This window comes from Carcharodon carcharias, chromosome 2, assembly GCF_017639515.1.
Source record: "Carcharodon carcharias isolate sCarCar2 chromosome 2, sCarCar2.pri, whole genome shotgun sequence".
NCBI lineage: Eukaryota > Metazoa > Chordata > Chondrichthyes > Lamniformes > Lamnidae > Carcharodon > Carcharodon carcharias.
In genome coordinates, this window is record NC_054468.1 from 2,032,096 (window position 1) to 2,052,492 (window position 20,397).

The 20,397-nt window shown below is 46.8% G+C and overlaps 1 protein-coding gene across 3 annotated transcripts in view; it reads left to right on the forward strand.

The window, feature by feature from the left end:
* mynn (myoneurin) overlaps positions 1-20,397 on the forward strand; it is a 183,237-nt gene that overhangs the window by 102,270 nt on the left and 60,570 nt on the right. For all 3 annotated transcript variants that reach the window (XM_041205764.1, XM_041205774.1, XM_041205781.1), the window contains exons 2-4: positions 2,127-2,427; positions 5,545-6,413; positions 12,238-12,397. In XM_041205764.1, the coding sequence (XP_041061698.1) occupies positions 2,159-2,427; positions 5,545-6,413; positions 12,238-12,397 (1,298 nt within the window). In that variant the 5' untranslated portion in view covers positions 2,127-2,158. The remainder of the gene's footprint in view (positions 1-2,126; positions 2,428-5,544; positions 6,414-12,237; positions 12,398-20,397) is intronic.

The following is a 20,397-nucleotide window of genomic DNA, read 5'->3' on the forward strand; positions in this document are numbered from 1 at the left end:
CCGGCCGGGGGGGGGAGAGAGAGAGAGAGAGAGATGGGGGGGAGAGAGAGAGAGAGAGAGAGATGGGGGGAGAGAGAGAGAGAGAGAGATGGGGGGGGGAGAGAGAGAGAGAGAGAGAGATGGGGGGGAGAGAGAGAGAGAGAGAGAGAGAGATGGGGGGGAGAGAGAGAGAGAGAGAGATGGGGGGGAGAGAGAGAGAGAGAGAGATGGGGGGGAGAGAGAGAGAGAGAGAGAGATGGGGGGGAGAGAGAGAGAGAGAGAGATGGGAGGGAGAGAGAGAGAGAGAGAGATGGGAGGGAGAGAGAGAGAGATAGGGGAGGGAGAGAGAGAGAGAGAGAGAGAGAGAGAGATGGTGGGGAGAGAGAGAGAGAGAGAGAGATGGGGGTGAGAGAGAGAGAGAGAGAGAGAGAGATGGGGGTGAGAGAGAGAGAGAGAGAGAGAGATGGGGGGGAGAGAGAGAGAGAGAGATGGGGGGGAGAGAGAGAGAGAGAGAGAGAGATGGGGGGGAGAGAGAGAGAGAGAGAGAGATGGGGGGGAGAGAGAGAGAGAGAGAGAGAGATGGGGGGGGAGAGAGAGAGAGAGAGAGAGAGAGATGGGGGGAGAGAGAGAGGGAGAGAGATGGGGAGAGGGAGAGAGATGGGGAGAGGGAGAGAGATGGGGAGAGAGAGAGAGATGGGGGGGAGAGAGAGAGAGAGAGAGAGATGGGGGTGAGAGAGAGATGGGTGTGAGAGAGAGAGAGAGATGGGGGGGGAGAGAGAGAGAGAGAGAGATGGGGGTGAGAGAGAGATGGGGATGGGAGAGAGAGAGAGATGGGGGTCAGACAGAGAGAGAGAGAGAGAGATGGGGGGGAGAGAGAGAGAGAGAGAGAGAGAGATGGGGGGGAGAGAGAAATGGGGGGGAGAGAGGGAGAGAGAAATGGGGGGTTGAGAGAGAGAGAGGGAGGAGGCGGGGAGAGAGAGGGAGGATGCGGGGTGAGAGTATTGGGTGTGAGAGAGACAGTGGGGGGAGGGGGGAGAGAGAGATGGGGAGGGGGGAGAGAGTGTGTGAGGGGGGAGAGAGTGAGGGCGGAGCGAGAGGGGGAGGGGGAGGAGGGGGTAGTGGGGTAGAGAGATGGGGGTGAGAGATGTGGGTAGTGGGAGGGAGATGGAGAGAGAGAGTGGATTTCGCGAGAGAGAGGGGGTCGAGGGTGGAACGTGGGGAAGAGAGTGCGGGTTCAGGGCGAGAAAGGGAGGGGGAGGGGGTGTCGAGAGAGAGAAAGGAGGGGAGGGTGGGGGTGGGGAGAAAGGAGGGGATGGTGGGGGGGTGGAGAGAGGAGGGGAGGGTGGGGGAGAGCGGGGCAAGGGTGGGGTAGTGAGGGAGGATTGAGGGAGAGAAGGAGGGAGGGAGAGGTGGACGGGGTGGGAAGACAGAGGGAGAGTGCGATGGCGGGGGAGAAATAGAGGGAGGTAGACGGAGAGGGGGTGGGGAGAGGGAGCGGGGAGGAAGGTAGGGTGGGAGCGAGCGAGGGCGGGACGAAGGGGGAGGGGATAGCGAGAGAGAGGGAGAGCAGGAGCATGAGGTGGGGCGGGATAGAAAGAGGTGGGGCGGGAGAGAGAGAGGTGGGGAGGGAGAGAGAGAGGTGGGGAGGGAGAGAGAGAGGTGGGGAGGGAGAGAGAGAGGTGGGGAGGGAGAGAGAGAGGTGGGGAGGGAGGAGTGAGAGGGAGAGCGTGACAGGGAGAGCGGGAGGGATTGAGAGAGGGAGAGGGGGAGAGATGGAGGGAGGGAGTGAGGGAGTGTGAGGTGGGGAGGGGGGGTTGGGGTGGGAAGGGGAGAGGAGCCATGGGGAGGGGCGGGTAGACTGTGTGGGGTTCGGAGGGAGGTGGCGGGGAGACAGACAGACTGGTGTGTTTGAGAGAGTGGGAGAAGCTGTGGTTTAGAGCATGCAGCTGAGTGGGAGGGAGAATGACGGGGAGACTGGGGAGAGAGACGGGGTCTGGTGGCTGGGAGAGAGATGGAGGTGGTGGTGCGTGACAGGGGAATGGAGAGAAACTGGGGAAGGGGAGGGTAATGGGGAGAGAGGCGGGAGGGTAATGGGGAGAGAGATACAGTTGTTGCTCCTCCGCTAATATTGTTGTTTTGATTTGCAGTTGAGAGGCAGAGCCACTCTTCCAGCAACACAATGCAGCAGGTTCATCACTGCAAGCAGCTGCTTGACCAACTCCATCAGCAGCGCCTCGAGGGCTTTTTGTGTGATTGCACTGTTGTAATTGGTCAGTTGCAATTCAGAGCTCACCGCAATGTTTTAGCTGCATTCAGTGACTATTTCCGAGCAGTTTATGGGCTGACCCTGGACAATAACGTTGTATTCCTCGATCACAACCACGTCAGCTCTGATGGGTTTCAGAAACTGCTGGATTTTGTATATACTGGAAACATCAATATCGATGGGTGAGAACTTGCCTTTCTGTTAAATTGTTAGCTTAAAGCAGAGTTACTCAAACTTTCAGAGTAACAGTGTGATGGCCTGTGTGTTTTAGAACTATGACTCCAGCACTCTGCACTATATTCTGTAACCCCCAGACTAGTTTCTCTTCTGCTTCCCACCTCCTGCTTCTAACCGCTGGAGTACTGGAGATACTGTTGGAAAGTCAAACCTGAAGATTTTCAATTGGTTAGGGTGTTAAATGAACCTGGAGAAGCCAGGCTTATTTCTCAATCCAATGAGTCAGCTGATAGCTTGCTGAATGGCATATTTGATCTTTGCACCCACGCTAGTCCAGCTGGTAAGTGTGCACATCACCATAGAAACAGAAAGAGGACATTTATCCCCTTCAGTCTGTTCTGCCCATTCAGTATGATGATGACACAAAGCTGGATGGGAGGGTGAGCTGTGAGGAGGATGCAGAAATGCTTCAGTGTGATTTGGACAAGCTGAGTGAGTGGACAGATGCATGGCAGATGCAGCATAACGTGGATAGATGTGATAAAAGCAAAAAACTGGGGATGCTGGAAATTGAAAACAAAAATACCTGGAAAAACTCAGCAGGTCTGGCAGCGTCTGTGGAAGGGAGCACAGTTAACGTTTCGAGTCTAAATGACCCTTCAACAGAACTAAGGAAAAATAGAAAAGGGGTGAAATATAAGTTGGTTTAATGTGGGGGGTTGGGACAAGAGAGCTGGATAGAGGATGTGTGATGGGTGGAGATAACCAAGAGATGTCACAGACAAAAGGACAAAGAGGTGTTGAAGGTGGTGGTATTATCCAGGTTTTCCACCCACAGTCGTTGACAGGGCCCTCAACTGTGTCTGGCCCCTCTCCCACGCATCCGCCCTCGCACCTTCTCCCTCCCAGAAACATGATAGGATCCCCCTTGTCCTCACTTATCACCCCACCAGCCTCCGCATTCAAAGGATCATCCTCCACCATTTCCGCCAACTCCAGCATGATGCCACCACCAAACACATCTTCCCTCACCCCCCCGGCGGCATTCCGTAGGGATCATTCCCACCAGTTGCTGAAGGTAAGCATGCAGGTGCGGCAGGTGGTAAAGAAGGCACGTGGTATGTTGGCCTTCATAGTGAGAGGATTCGATTGCAGGAACAGGGATGTCTTGCTGCAATTGTACAAGGCCTTGGTGAGACCACACCTGGAATATTGTGTGCAGTTTTGGTTTCCTTATCTGAGGAAGGATGTGCTTGCTGTAGAGGGAGTGCAGCGAAGGTTTACCCGACTGATTCCTGGGATGGTGGGACTGACATATGAGGAGAGATTGAGGCGGTTAGGATTATATTCACTGGAGTTCAGAAGACTGAGGGGGATCTCATAGAAACCTATAAAATTCTAACAGGACTAGACAGGGTAGATGCAGGAAGGATGTTCCCGATGCTGGGGGAATCCAGAACAAGGGGTCACAGTCTGAGGATATAGGGTAGACCATTTAGGACTGAGATGAGAAATTTCTTCACCCAGAGAATGGTGAGCCTGTGGAATTCGTTACCACAGAAAGTAGTTGAGGCCAAAACATTGTATGTTTTCAAGAAGGAGTTAGATATAGTTCTTGGGGCAAAAGGGATCAAAGGATATGGGGAGAAAGCGGGAGCAGGCTGTTGAGTTGGATGATCAGCCATGATCATAATGAATGGCGGAGCAGGCTCGAAGGGCCGAATGGCCTGCACCTCCTATTTTCTATGGCTGATCTGCGAGCTGACTCCATGTATCTGCCTTTGTCCCATATCCCTTTCGTGAATAAAAAAATTGTCAATCTCAGATTTAGAATGAATATTTGATCTATTACCAATTGCTGTTTGTGTTTGAGAGCCCCATTACCCCTGCTCTCCTGCACAGCCAGTTTCCTAACCAGGTCAATAATTTGCTTTCAGGTCCATGAACATCAACTTGAGTTAACAGTTTTTTGTGAGGGCCTTTACCAGATACTTTTTGGATGTCCATATAAGTAACTTCCATAGGCATTCCCTTGTTTAGTACGTTAGCCACCTATTTAAAAACAAATCAATCAGATTGTTAAGAGTGACCGACCGTTTACAAATCCACACTGGTTCCTTCTGATCAGCTGAAAATTTTCAAGCTGTCAGTTATAGACAAGCAATTTCCCAACAACAGTTGTTAGGCTAATTGATCGATAACTCCCTGATTCCCCACGCTCAGCTTTCAAGTCGAGTGACATGGACCATTTTCTAATCTAATGGAGCTGTTCCCAAGCTGAAAGAACATTGGAAGGTTATATTCAGAGCATATGGACTCTTCTCACCAACTTTCTTTAAAATCTTGTGTTCGAGACCATCTGGTTTTGAGGATTTGTTACTCTTTAGTGGCATTATTTTCTTTGTTCCTGCTATTTTGCCTACATTAATTTTGGTGAGTCCTTGTCTCTAATTCAGTATTAGTTTTGTGGAATGTCTAGCATGTCGACCCCTTCCTCTGCTGTAAATACTGACGCACCATTTCCTTATTTTCATTGCCTATCACAGTTATTAGTTATCAAATGGCCCCACATTGCTTCTAACCAACCTTTTTATCTTAATATGATCCTAACCTTTTGGATATACCTTGAACATGGGCTGTGGAATCCATCATTATCCCAGAAGGTATCCAGTGCTGTATCCCAGGCATGTGAAGTGCCAGAGAGTGTTCAGGGATTCTCTGGGTATAATTGCTGGGATACTGGGAATCTAGACTTTGTATTCCATGGGACTTAGTGCAGGATCTTGCTGATATAGTTTGGATATGCGCTCAGTCCTTCGTTTTGAAAGGCAGTTTGGATAGAATTGGTTTAATGGTTTTGCATTAGCGTCTGCAGATTTATACACTTTTTTTTGCTGGAATTGGGCATTATCCACACTTCAGTTTCTCATCTATAGGTTTTTGTCGAACCAGCTGTGAAAGCTAAAAGCTGCTTAATGATAGCTGCTGTGGTGACTGAATTGTGACTACCTTGTGTCTTGTTCCTGAATGGGACCTGTCAGAATCCCTGCTGTTTTTGGGTGCATGAGATAGTCATTGTCACTATTGCTCTTGCAATCTGATTTGATCTATTGTGTCCACAGATGTAATGCCGCTGCAATAGAGGCTGCTGCTGGCTACCTACAGATGGAGGATGTGGTGAAAATATGTAAAGCAAAGATGGAATCACTTGTGATTAATTTGAACACTGTCCCTAAAGCACCATCTGACATTCAGGGGAATACAGAGTCAAATAGCTGCTTCACCAGCCCAGGAACAGAGAAGGATGTTATCCAGCAAGGACCTGGGACAATGGTCAGCTGTGAGGAAGCACTGCTTAATACTCCAGATACCAGCCGTGATTGCAAAAGAGAAGAATTACAATTACAGCCAGCAACCATGGACACAATGTCAGGAAGCAGAGGAGAAAAACCAAAGGCTGACCAGGACTCTGTGCTGCAGGTTAGGGGTGTCAGTCCCAACACCATGCTCCAGTGCACAAGGGTTAAACGGAAAAGTGGCTGCACTGTTAGAAAGGTAGAGAGTAGAATTTGCAGTGAGAGTGCAGCACAGATAGACATGGCTAGCACTGACCTCCAGCCTAACAACAACCCTCAATCAGAGTTGTATAACAACTATAAAAATCCTTCAGCTGAGTACAAGATTGTTCAGAAGACTAATGGGAAACCAAGGCGGAAATGCTCTCAGCGACATGGTGCCTTGGCAGAAAGATGCAAATCAAAACTAACAGCTGGAGGAAGCGGTGTCAGACTGGCGGAGCAGGGGAACAGTGATGGGAAGCAGCTGAAGTTGAAGCCAATCTGTAACATATGCGGCAAGGTGTTCTCAGAGGCCAGCAGCCTGCGCCGACACATGAGGATTCATAAAGGACTAAAACCATATGTGTGCCAGCTCTGTGCGAAGGCTTTCACTCAGTGCAACCAGCTAAAAACACACATCAGGACCCACACAGGTAACTAAATACAGCAAATAAATGAGATTTTAATACTAGTTGTATTATCCGGTGTCAAGATGGAAAACCGGTTTGTGAGCATGATAGACTCAGACTCAGAAGGGTCCTGCAATACCTGCCTGGTCTTCCTAGACTTTCTGGTGGCCACTCATTCCCTGTCTGTCTGCCTGCTCCCAACCTGTGGTGTGACCACCTCACTAAATGTGCTATCTATGTCGCCCTCAGCATCACAGATGCGACATAGTGACTCCAGCCACTGTTCGAGTTCCAAAACCTGGGGCTCAGGTTTCTGCTGCTGGTGACACTTCTGCACATGTGTTTGCCTAGGCCATGTGAAGTGTCCACGACTTCCCACATGCCACAGGATGGGCATTCCGTGTGGCTGAGCTGCCCTGCATACCTTAAGTTTACTTTGGACTATTTACAATGAACTGGAAGCTAGAAAGTTATGTCGACTTGCTCACCACTGAGTTTCTCCTGTGCCTATAAATTAGATATTTAAGGGTTACGTAAAACTTTTATATTTTTCTATAATACAGCTATTACACAACTGTTAATTATTTTCTCAATTAGTTAATTTTAATAAACCATCTACTCCCAATAAGCTTTACTACTGCTACAACAAAAACCTTACCATGAATAAAAACTTCCAGTTGCCAATAAATTGCACCGGTTCTTAAAAGTAAATGAGCAAAACGAGGAACGTACTCACCGACTAATCACTTACCTGGTTCCCTGTAATGTCACACTTGATTTTCTCCAAATCTGGTTAGTCCACGAACTGAGACCTACCAGCAGCAGCAGCCTCAGGGTCTGCTGGAAGCCTCAAATCCCTCTTGTGCTTCTTGAAGCCTCCAGGACCCATTAGCTTTCCTTGTATTTTTACTCTAGTGATTATGGTTAGGTTCCTCCCTCCCTTTTGTCTCTTGTTTTTCTACAATTCTTGGGATACTTTGTGTCTTAAGTTTAGCAAGTGATTAGGAAGGCAAATGGAATGGAATAAGAAGTGGGGAGGTTTTGCTGCAGCTGTATAGGACCTTGATGAGACCATATTTGGAATACTGTGTACAGTTTTGGTCTCCTTATTTGAAAAAATATATCATTACTTTAGAGGCAGTTCAGAGATGGTTCACTCGACACACTCCTGTGATGCAGGGCTTATTTTATGAAGAACAGCTAGGTGATCTTATTGAAACATAAAAGACCTTGAAGGAACTTGTTAGGGTGGAAATGGGGATGTTTCCACTTGTGGGGAAATTAAAACTTACTGACGTAGTTTAAGAAGAGGAGGTCTCCCTTCAGAGAAACATGAGAATTCTTTTCTGAGTCATTAGAGTGTGGAACAGTCTTCCTCAGAAAGTATTGGAGGCTGGGTCTCTAAATTTATTCAAGGCTGAGTTAGACAGATTTTTGATAGACAAGTGAGTCAAAGGTTAAGGGAGCAGACAGGAAAGTGGAGCTGAGACCACAACCAGGTCAGCCATGATCTTATTGAATGGCAAAGCAGGCTCGAAGGGCCAAATTGTATTGTTGTTGGACTAGTAATCCAGAGACCCAGGGTAATGCTCTGGGGACCCAGGTTCGAATCCTGCCATGGCAGATGGTGAAATTCCAATTCAATAAAATATCTGGAATTAGATGTCCAATGATGATCATGAAACCATTGTCAATTGTTGTAAAAACCCATCTGGTTCACTAATGTCCTTCAGGGAAGGAAATCTGATCTGGCTGACATGTGACTCCAGACACACAGCAATGTGGTTGATCCTTATATGCCCTCTGAAATGGCCCAAGAAGCCACTCAGTTGTACTAAACCGCTACAAAATCACAAAAAAGGAATGAAACTAGATGGCTCCAACCTAGGCACCGGAAACAACAACAGCAATCTCAGCCCTGTCAACCCTGCAAACTCCTCCTTACTAACATCTGGGGGCTAGTACCAAAATTGGGAGAACTGTCTCACAGACTAGTCAAGCAACAGCCTGGCATAGTCACCCTTATGCAATCATGTCTGACAGATAATTTCCACCATCACCATCCTTGGGTATGTCCTGTCCCACTGGCAGTGGCGGCACAGTGGTATACAGTTGGGAGGGTGTTGCCCTGGGAGTCCTCAACATTGACCCCGGACCTCATGAAGTCTCATGGAATCTGGTCAAACATGAGTAAGCAAACCTGCTGCTGATTACAATGTACTGCCCTCCCTCAGCTGATGAATCAGTGCTTCTCCATGTTGAACACCACTTGGACGAAGCACTGAGGGTGACAAGGGCACAGAATGTACTCTAGGTGGGAGACCTCAATTTCTATCATGAAGAGTGGCTCAGTAGCCCCACTACTGACCTAAAGGACATAGCTGCTAGACTGGGTCTGCGGCAGGTGGTGAGGGAACCAACAAGAGGGAAAAATATACTTGGCCTCATCCTCACCAACCTGCCTGCCACAGATGCACCTGCCCATGACAGTATTGGTAGGAGTAACCACCACACAGTCGAGACGAAGCCCCATCTTCACATACTCTCCAATGTGAGGTGTGGCACTACCACATTGCTAAATGGGTTAGATTTCGAACAGGTCTAGCAACTTAAGACTGGGCATCCATGAGGCGCTGTGGGCCATCAGCAGCAGCAGAATTGTACTCGAAAACAATCTGTAACCTCATGGCCCGGCATATCCCCCACTCTACCATTACCATCAAGCCAGAGAATCAACCCTGGTTCAATGAAGAGTGCAGGAGGGCATGCCAGGGGCAGCACCAGGCATACTGAAAAATGAGGTGTCAACCTGGTGAAGCTGCAACACAGGACTATTTGCGTGCCAAACAGCATAAGCAGCGAGTGATAGAGCTAAGCGATCCCACAACCAAGGGATCAGATCTATGCTCTGCAGTCCTGCTACATCCACTTGTCAATGGTGGTGAACAATTAAACAACTCACTGGAGGAGTTATCTCCACAAATATCCTCGTCCTCAATGATGGAGGAGTCCAACACATCAGTACAAAAGATAAGGCTGAAGCATTTGCACCCATCTTCAGCCAGAAGTCAGTCTTCAGCCAATTTGATTCACTTCACGTGATATCAAGAAACGGCTGAAGGCCCTGGAGAGTGCAAAGGCTATGGGCCCTGACAATATTCCAGCATTAGCACTAAAGACATGTGCTCCAGAACTTGCCACACCTCTAGCCAAGCTGTTCCAGTACAGCTACAACACTGGCATCTATCTGGCTATGTGGAAAATTGCCCAGGTATGTCCTGTACACAAAAAGGACAAACCCAACCCAGCCAATTACCGCCCCATCAGTCCACCCTCGATTATCAGTAAAGTAATGGAAGGGGTCATCAACAGTGCTATCAAGCGGCACTTGCTCAGCAATAACCTGCTCAGTGACGCCCAGTTTGGGTTCCGCCAGGGCCACTCAGCTCCTGACCTCATTACATCCTTGGTTTAAAAATGGACAAAAGAGCTGAACTCGCGAGGTGAGGTGAGGGTGACTGCCCTTGACATCAAGGCAGCCTTTGACCGAGTGTGGCATCAAGGAACCCTGGCAAAACTGGAGTCAATGGGAATTGAGGAAAACTTTCCACTGGTTGGAGCTAAACCTAGCACAAAAAAAATAGTTGTGGTTGTTGGAGGTTAGTCATCTCAGCTCCTGTACATCACTGCAGGAGTTCCTCAGGATAATGACCTCAGTCCAACCATCTCCAACTGCTTTTTCAATGACCTTGCTTCCATCAGAAGGCCAAAACTGGGGATGTTTGTTGATGATTGCACAATGTTCAGCACAATTCGCAACTCCTCAGATACTGAAGCAGTCCATGTCCAAATGCAGCAACACCTGGACAATATCCAGACTTGGGCTGACAAGTGGCAAGTAACATTCGTGCCGTACAAGTGCCAGGCAATGACCATGTCCAACAAGAGAGATTCCAACCATCACTACTTGACGTTCAATGGCATTACCATCACTGAATCCTCCACTATCAACATCCTGGGGTTTACCATTGACCAGAAACTGTACTGGACTAGCCATATAAATAGTGTGGCTACAAGAGCAGGTCAGAGGCTAGGAATCATGTGATGAGTAACTTGTCTCCTAACTCCCCAAAGCCTGTCCACCATCTACAAGGCACAAGTCAGGAGTGTGACGGAATACTCCCCCCTTGCCTGGATGAGTGCAGCTCCCACAACACTCAAGAAGATTGACACCATGCAGGACAAAGCAGCCCGCTTGACTAGCACCATATCCACAAATATTCACTCCCTCCACCACTGACGCACAGTGGCAGCAGTGTGTACCATCTACAAGATGTATTGCAGGAATTCACCAAGGCTCCTTCGACAGCACGTTCCAAGCCCACGACCATTACCAACTAGGACAAGGGCAGCAGATAGATGGGAACACCACCACCTGGAAATTTCCTTCCGAGACACTCACCATCCTGACTTGGAAATATATCGCTGTTCCTTCACTGTCGCTAAGTCAAAATCTTGGAACTCCCTCCGTAACAGCACTGTGGGTGTACCTACACCACATGGACTGCAGCGGTTCAAGAAGGCAGCTCACCACCACCTTCTCAAGGGCAACAAGGGATGGGTAATAAATGCTGGCCCAGCCAGCGAAGCCTACATCCCACGAATGAATAGAAAAAATAGCTGCTGTCGCTTCCTCCTCCTCAGTCTCTTGTTCTACTCTGATTTTATATAGACCAAAAAAGCAGTGCTCCTAGCACTGACCCTTGGGGAGCTCCACTGTCTAACATCCTCTAGATTGGAAAACCATTTACCATAACTTGCTGCTTTCTATCCTTAAGCCAATTTTTTTCTCCAATTGCACACTGACCCTCTTATTCTATGATCCTGAATTTTGTAAACCAACCTTTTATGCGGTACTTTGTCAAATGCCTTCTTAAAACCCATATAGGCAGCATCCATTGTATTCCCTCTTTAACATTCCCTGCTATTTCATCAAAAAATTCAATTAATCAAGCACATTCCAGCTTTTACAAATTGGTGCTGGCTCTCCTTAATTAACTCGAACCTTTTCATGTACCTGTTGATTTAAAAAAAAAAATTCCCTGAGTATTATTTTTAAAACCTTACTAATGTTACACTCATCAACCTGTGGTTACTAGGAATGTCCTTTATACTCGTTCTTGACCAAGCATGTTACATTTGCCACCTGCAAATCTTCTGGCACCTCCCACTCACCTCATAGCTAGGGAAGATTATGACAAGCCCTTCCACTAACTGGATCCCTGTTTCCTTTACTAACCTGGGATAGAAGTCATCTGGACCAGGTGAGGTTTCTGCTCTTAGCGTGGCCTATCTCACACTTATCCACGTTACCTTTCACTCTTGTTGGAATGTGCCTAGCCTGTACCTGAAACATCCCTTCCTTAAAGCTCACTCATTTGTTCCTTTACAGTTTTTCCTGGCAGTCTTTTGTTGGTTCGTCTTTTGTCTGTTCATCTTTTACAGAATTCCATTGATATTTTCATGAGGAAGTGATTAATAACAGCAGGGTTAAATTGGGATTTAAGCCTGTAGGCCAAATGTATAATATTTTCACAAACGTAATTTTTAGGTCATGAATCAAATATCCATCCCTAAAAGACAAATGTGAGGGTTTCTGGCTGTCGGAAGCATTACCTGAGAATGTGTAGCATCAGTATTCAAATAAATGTGAACTCCAATGTTTTCCTGAATTAGGATGCAGTGTACCAATGTGTACACTGTATATTCTCACTTTCTAGTTAGGATTTTCAATTTGAGGCTCTGAGTCTTTTTCTACAAGCTGATATACTACTGTAACTTGTTGCAGGTGAGAAGCCTTATCAGTGTGACATGTGTGATAAAAGCTTTGCACAGAAATGCCAGCTAGTCTTCCACAATCGCATGCACCACGGTGAGGAGAAGCCATACGCTTGTGATGTCTGCAACCTTCAATTTGCAACTTCCAGTAACCTGAAAATTCATGCCAGGTAAATACATTCCGCACATTGTGAAGCTCATCTCTGTGCACAATCCATCAGTGTCCCACATTCTGTAAGATTTGCTATTTTATAACCAATCAGCTGTTTATGTTCATATCACCAAGAGCAGAGGTGCTGAACAGCTCTAGTTTCTCGATTAAAAGGTAGATTTTTGTTTATATGCTCATGGATTGAATTGTATATATTTAGGAATAAATGTATAGAACAAAAAGTCCAAATCAGTAATAACATAAATAGCAGAGAGGGATGAGGTCCTGCAGCAACTTACTCAGGCTACTTTGACAGTACCTTCCAACCCTATAGCATTTACCACCTAGAAGGACAAGGGCAGCAGACACATGGGAACCATCACCTGGAAGTTTCCCTCCAAGCCACACACTATCCTGACTTGGAACTATATCGCAGCTCCTTCATTGTCACTGGGTCAAAATCCAGGAACTCCCTAAAACTACTGTGTGTACCTACACCAAATGCAGGCCTAGTGAGAGAAATCATAGGTTCCATTGCTTCTCCTTTTTCTGGGCCTTTTATTACCCTGGTTAAGCCCTCACCAATATTGCATCTATCACACTTTGCATCAGAAGTATATGCATGTGCTACAAACTCAGTTTCAAAACTTTCAGGGGGCTTCGTACCATCCAAAAATCTAATTTTGTCCCCAGCATCCGGTCCTTTCTGTTTGTGAATCTTGCTAAATGCAAATTGGTGCCAGAATTCCCTACTTCATAACATTGACTACAAAAGTACATCACAGTAGCTGAAAGCATTTTTGTGCGGATGTGAAAGGCACTCTATAAACCAATTGGCAGACAAAGTGGAACTAGGGGCCATACCATCGAGAAAGGACATCAGGTCAGGAAGTCGGGAAAGGGCCACGCCATCGAGGGAGGAGGCCATGGAAGGGCCTTGTGGGGGTAAACTTAACATAGAGGCAGTGGGTGCTTTACCTTAACTTGTGTCAGAGCCAGGTCAGAAGAGTGAAGAAAGCACCAGCCACCACAATGCCCAACAGAAACATAACAGACAATGAGGCAAACAAGAAAGGAGCGACTAGGAAATCTGGCATGTCCTACTTGACCAGTGATTGTTGTTTTTCTAGCAGTGGGCCAGTGCCCCCCAAGAGATGGGCCCCGATGTTTTACACCTTGTGCACCCCTCTCTCCAGGTGCTGCTGAACAGTGGAAGCAGCATGCCCTGGACAGAAATTAGTGATCACCACCACCCGGAAGTTTCCCCCCCCCCGCCCAAGCCAGTACCATCCTGACTTGGAAATATATCGCTGTTCCTTCACTGTCGCTGGGTCAAAATCCTGGAACTCCCTTCCTAACAGCACTTGGGGTGTACCTACACCACATGGACTGCAGCGGTTCAAGAAGGCAGCTCACCACCACTTTTCTCAAGGCAATTAGGGATGGGCAATAAATGCTGGTCTAGCTAGTGATGCACACATCCCGTAAATGAATAAAAAAAATAATCCCACAACCAATGGATCAGGCCAAAGCTCTGCAGTCCTGCCGCATCCAGTTGTGAATGTTGGGTGCCAGTTAAATAAGTGACAGAAAGAGGAGGCTCAGGAGCATCTCTCTCCTCGAAGAAGGGAGTGCCTAGCATGTCAGTGCAAAAGAAAGGCTGAAGCCTTCGTACCCATCTTCAGCCAGAAATGTCAAGTGCGGGACTCATCTCAGCAGCCTCCAGAGGTTCCCATCACAGGTGTCAGTCTTCAGCCAATTCCATTCGCGCCATGTGATATCAATAAATGGTTAAGTGCACTGCATATAATAAAAACAACATCTCAGCTGTAATACTGAAGAATTGTGCTCCAAAAGTAAAAATTATTAAGAATTATTTTCCAGAATTGCTTGAAACTGAAAGTTCCAGCTATATTGAAAGAAAATCATTCTTCGATGGCTGATTTGTTTTTATCTCTTGAATGCATTTATTCAGCAATGTTCCTTAAGCAATCTTCGTTGTTCTTAGATAATTTTTGAATATGAAGTGATAACGTTTTTATTATAAACATAAACTTAAACAGAAAATAATCTTGCCAATGATAAATGGCTTTTACCAATACAGGTTCTAAAGCAGATTAAATTGCAATCATGCATTCATATCAGGATTTATAACAGTCTGGCTGCTTAAGAATTTGAATGGGTGATTTGCAAAGCAGACATTTTATATCAAAAACAGAATTACCTGGAAAAACTCAGCAGGTCTGGCAGCATCGGCGGAGAACTTCTGTCGAAGGGTCATGAGGACTCGAAACGTCAACTCTTTTCTTCTCCGCCGATGCTGCCAGACCTGCTGAGTTTTTCCAGGTAATTCTGTTTTTGTTTTGGATTTCCAGCATCCACGGTTTTTTTGTTTTTATAGACATTTTATATCGTTTGCACTACCAACAAGATGTCACAGTAGTTTCAGTTAAAGGCTGTAGCGATTCTTCATGCTTATTGATGGCTGTCTGCTGATAGAGAAACCATAGTGCCTAAAGATAAATTAATACTGCAGCAATTGCAAGGGCAGTTAGGGATGGGCAAGAAATGCTGGTATAGGCAGCGATGCCCACATTCTGTGAATAAATTTTTTTAAAACTTCATTATTTCTTAACAGGATCCTGTTTTTACCTTTTCCATGCAACTTCTGCCACTCTTCAAGAGTGGAATACTACGTGCAGACTTCACCCCTCATTTCCGTAAAGAAAGTCAATTTACATTTTAAACTAACTTAAAGTTAGCAATGCTGCACTGCAGCTATCTACTCTGCACCACCCCACATTTCCAGCCGGCCTGCACTCGGGACTCATTTTTTGAGGATTTATTGATGATCAACACAAGAAGTCAGGGCTGGTATGCCCCAGTCCCAGCATAGTCATAATGATCTACATCACTTGGACTAGCCACTTTAATTTTCTATAGACTCCACAGTTGTTATCAACTCTAGTTCTCAAAATAATCATAGTTGGTCTTATTTTCTGAATTCACCACCCCCACCGCATCCCCCAATTCCCTGAGGTGCTAATGCTTTACTACACTGTTACACTGTAGGTGTTTTATCTAGTGGTCTGGTTAAGAACTAGTAAATCTCACTTGCCAAGTTCAGTCTTTGTGATGGCCACAGACTCTGGTTGTGGTCTTTGCCATCACCACATCTCCCACCCTCACTGCCTCCTCTGAGCTGGTGCTTTACAAGTTAACAAGCATCTCGCATTGCCCAGAGAGAAATAATGTTCCTCACGTCTGTGAAAACTCGGGCAGCCATGCATTGCAATGCCACTCCTGCTTTTTGAATAAGGGTGTTACATTGGCCATTCTCCAATCCTCTGGGACTTTTCCAGAATCTAAGGATCCTTGGAAGATTACTACCAGTGCATCCACTATTTCTACAGCTACATCCTTTAATATCCTAGGATGCAACCCATCAGGTCCAGGTGACTTATCGGTCTTTAGCCCCATTAGTTTCCCTAGTATTTTATCTCTACTGATAGTTATTGTATTTATTTCCTCCCCCACTTTTGCCCCTTAATTATTTAGTATTTTTGGAATGCTACTAGTGTCTTCCACTGTGGAGCATTGTAATACTCTTCTCAGTTAATACTGTTGCCCCCTCCTTTTGTTTCCTTTCCTATCTTTTCTGAATATCCAAGAATATTTAGTATCAGTCCTGTCTTTTTTGGAGCTAGGTAATGTTATCTTCATATTCTCCTGTAGCTATTGGCGCCTGCAGCTCACCAGCCTTATTTATCACACTTTGTACGTTTGCATACATACACTGTAACCTAATTTAGACCTTACTGTATTGGTCTTCCTCTGACTCCACCTAATATTTTAATATTTCTTACTCTAGTGTCGTCCCACTCAATCTTTCATCACATTGGGTGGAATTTTCTGTGCCTGCTTGCATCGGGCATGTTTGGCGACGTGAGCAGACAATATAGCAAGAAGGTCAAAAATCGGTTTCATGACTTCGCAAAACTTGTTTGCAATCGTCTGCTCTGCCCGTCAGTGGCGGGTTGTGTTTCCCGCCGCCAGACATCAGGAACCTCATTGGAATACATCCACACATATTATAAGCTTGTGGGAATCATCCCTCCACGCTGGAACACCCGAGCACATCTGCCTGTTTCACAACAGCATATATAAGGCGTGCACTTGGCCGGCTGCGCTTCAAGGGGAACGCGGAGGTGAGTGCACAGTAACATTGTGCAGCACTCGTGAGGGTCACCTGTTGGACTTCAAGGTTGAGGCGCCGCACATTCAGGCAAGGGCACAGGCAAGTCGCTTTTGCCCGGCTGGCTGACAGTGCGGTGCTGGGACAAGGGCACTTTTTTTATTCATTCACGGGATGTGGGCTTTGCTGGCCGGGCCAACATTTATTGTCCATCCCTAGTTGCCCTTGAGAAGGTGGTGGTGAGCTGCCTTCTTGAACCGCTGCAGTCCATGTGGTGTAGCTACACCCACAGTGCTGTTAGGAAGGGCATTTCAGGATTTTGACCCAGCAACAGTGAAGGAACGGTGATATATTTCCAAGTCAGGATGGTGAGTGGCTTGGAAAGGAACTTCCAGGTGGTGGTGTTCCCATCTATCTTCTGCCCTTGTCCTTCTAGATTGTAGTGGTCATAGGTTTGGAAGGTGCTGTCTAAGGAGCCTAGTGAGTTTCTGCAATGCATCTTGTAGATGGTACACACAGCTGCTACAGTCTAGTAGCTGTGTCCTTTAGGACTTGGCCAGCTCAGTCAGTAGTGGTGCCACCGAGCCACTCTCCGTGATGGACATTGAAGTCCCCCACCCAGAGTATATTCTGTGCTCTTGCCATCCTCAGTGCTTTCTCCAAGTGATGTTCAACATGGAGGAGCAGAGGGAGGGTGGTACATGATAATCAGCAGGATCCATGAGACTTTATGGTGTCCGGAGTCGATGTTGAGGACTCCCAAGGCAACTCTCTCCCGACTGTATACCACTGTGTCGTCACCTCTGCTGGGTCTATCCTGCCGGTGGGACAGGACATACCCAGGAATGGTGATGGTGGAGTCTGGGACATTATCTGTAAGGTATGATTCTGTGAGGATGACTATGTCAGGCTGTTGCTTGACTAGTCTGTGAGACAGTTCTCCAGATGTTAGTAAGGAGGACTTTGCAGGGTCGACAGGACTGAAATTACCGTTGTCATTACCAGTGCCTAGGTTGATGCTGGGTGGTCCGTCTGGTTTTGTTCCCTTTTTGTGACTTTGTAGCGGTTTGATACAACTGAGTGGCTTGCTCGGCCATTTCGAAGAGCGTTTAAGAGTCACGTAGGCCAGATTAGTGAACCAAATGGTTTCGTAAGACTTTCAATTCCAGATTTTTGTATAGCATTCAAATTTCACCATCTGCCATGGCAGCATTCGAACCCTGGGTCTCTAGATCACTAGTACAGCGACAATACCACTACGCTATCAATTTCCCTGCACTGTAGTTGGGCTAAGTTGGGGGGGGGCAATGCAGCACACTGTGAGGCAAGTTGGGGGTGTGCAAGTCCTGCCCTGCGATTGAGTGACTTGACGGGGGTAGGGGGGCATGGGATGCACTGAGGTTGATGGTAGTGCACAAACACGTGCAGGGTGGTGGGGGAGGGAGGGAAGTGGCCACGCATTAGGGAAACCTTGCATAAAGTGACCATTCATGCACAGCTGAGAGAGTTCAGGCACAGCCACATTGACATGCTTGGAGCCGGGCCTCTAGCTTATCTCTCCACTCAATCAACACAGAGGCATGAAATTGCCACCAAGTGCTCCAAAGCTTTTCATCCCTCGGACACAGACTGCAAACTAATGAGCGTTTTAGTGGACTGGAGAACAACTGGATGACTGGACAAGGTGTACAATCTCCTTGCTAAAGCTGGGCATGGAGCAGTCACTGGTGGAGGTGCTCATAACCCTTACAATGTCATCATTCAGGTTTAGACCAGTCTCCCCCATGGTTCAATCTAACAGTGTAGCCTTGCAGCACAGGTTAGGAGAATGCCTGCATCAGACAGAAGAAGGGGATTAGGCAGGTAATGAGCAAATCCCCTGAGAGCATCTCGCTCATAAACTATCTTTTGGCCCTGCAAAAAGGTGAGAGTGACGTTTCCTTTGTGGAGGCCAACCAGAGCAGAGGCCATGGCACTGTGGGTGGTCCAGCTGCTCGGGGGGGAGGAAGAAGTGTGGGAGGGCAATAGTGGTAGGAGATTTGTTAGTGAGGGGTGTAGACAGGCACTTCTGCAGCCACAGAAGTGACTCCAGGATTTATGTTGCCTCCCGTTGCCAGGGTTAAGGATGTTAAGGAATGGCTGCCGGACATTCTGAAGGGGGAGGGTGAACAGCCAGAGGTCTTGGTCTATGTTGGGACCAATGACACAGGAAGAAAGATAAATGAGGTCCTGCAAGCAGACTTTAGGGAGTTAGGTGGGAAATTGAAAAGCAGGACTTCAAAGGTAGTAATCTGCAGATTACTCCTGGTGCCTCATAGCAAGAGTATAGGAACAGAAGGATAGAGCAGATGAATGTGTGGCTGGAAAGATGGTGCAGCAGAGAGCACTTTAGATTTCTGGGGCATTGGGACCATTTCTGGGGCAGGTAGGACCTGTACAAGTTGAATGGGTTACATCTGAACAGGAACGGGACCAACATCCTTGCGGGGAGGTTTGCTAATGCTGGTGGGGTGGATTTAAACTAAATTGGCAAGAGGATGGGATCTTGAAAAGTAGTTCAGAGGAGAGAGAAGCTCATGAGGACTCGAAACATCAACTCTTCTTCTCCGCCGATGCTGCCAGACCTGCTGAGTTTTTCCAGGTAATTCTGTTTTTGTTTTAGAGAGAAGCTGAGATGGAATTAGAAGTTAAAAAGCTAGGAAGTGAGTCTGGAAGGCAGAGGAAACATAGGCTAAATAAGGAAGAAATGAGTTTAGCAGGGCTAAGTGGAATATATTTTAATGCAAGGAGCCTGAGGAATAAGACAGATGAGCTGGGGGCACAGCTAGGCATGTGGAAGTGTGATCTCATAGCTATGACCGCGACTTGGTTAAAAGAAGGGCAGGATTGGCAACTCAACATCCCTGGTTATAGGGTATTCAGACGAGATAGAGAGGGGGATGGGGGGTGTCGCAATATTGATCAAGGAATCGATTATAGCAGTGAGGAGGGATGATATCTTGGAAGGATTGTCAAATGAGGCCATGTGGGTAGAAGTAAAAAAAACACAAGAGGGGCAAACACACTGTTGAGTGTATACTATAGGCCCCCAAACAGTCAGGGAGAGATAGAGGATCAAATATATAATCAAATTTCAGAGAAGTGTAAGAATAATAGGACAGTAATATTAGGGGATTTTAACTACGCAAATATTAACTGGGATAGTTTTAGTGTGCAAGGTAGAGAGGGAGCAAAATTCTTAAGTTGCATCCAGGAGAACTTTTTTAGCCAATATTTAGAAAGGGAGGAGGCAGTTCTGGACCTAATATTTGGAAATGAGCCCAGGCAGGTAGAAGGTGTATCAGTAGGGGAGCATTTTGGAGATAGTGACCTTAACTCAGTTAGATTTAGGATAGTTATGGAAAAGGATAAGGTTGGGCCAAGAATATAAGTTCTAAACTGGGGAAAGGCTAATTTTACTAAGATGAGATACGATTTGGCCCAAGTGGACAGGGAGCAGCTACTTGCAGATAAAACTGTGTCTGAGCAGTGGGAGGCATTCAAGGAGGAATTAACAAGAGTACAGGGCAAATATGTTCCTGTAAAGACAAAGGAGGGGACCAAGTCCGGAGAACCCTGGATGTCAAGGGACGTAAAGGTTAGGATTAAGAAAAAAAGAGAAGCTTATGGCAGACACCGAGGGCTCAATACGCCAGAGTCCCGAGAGGAGTATAAAAAGTGCAGGGGGAACTTAAAAAGGAAATTAGGAAAGCTGAGAGAGTGCATGACAAAGAATTTGTGGGTAGAATAAAGGAAAACCCAGAGAGGTTTCTTAAACATATAAG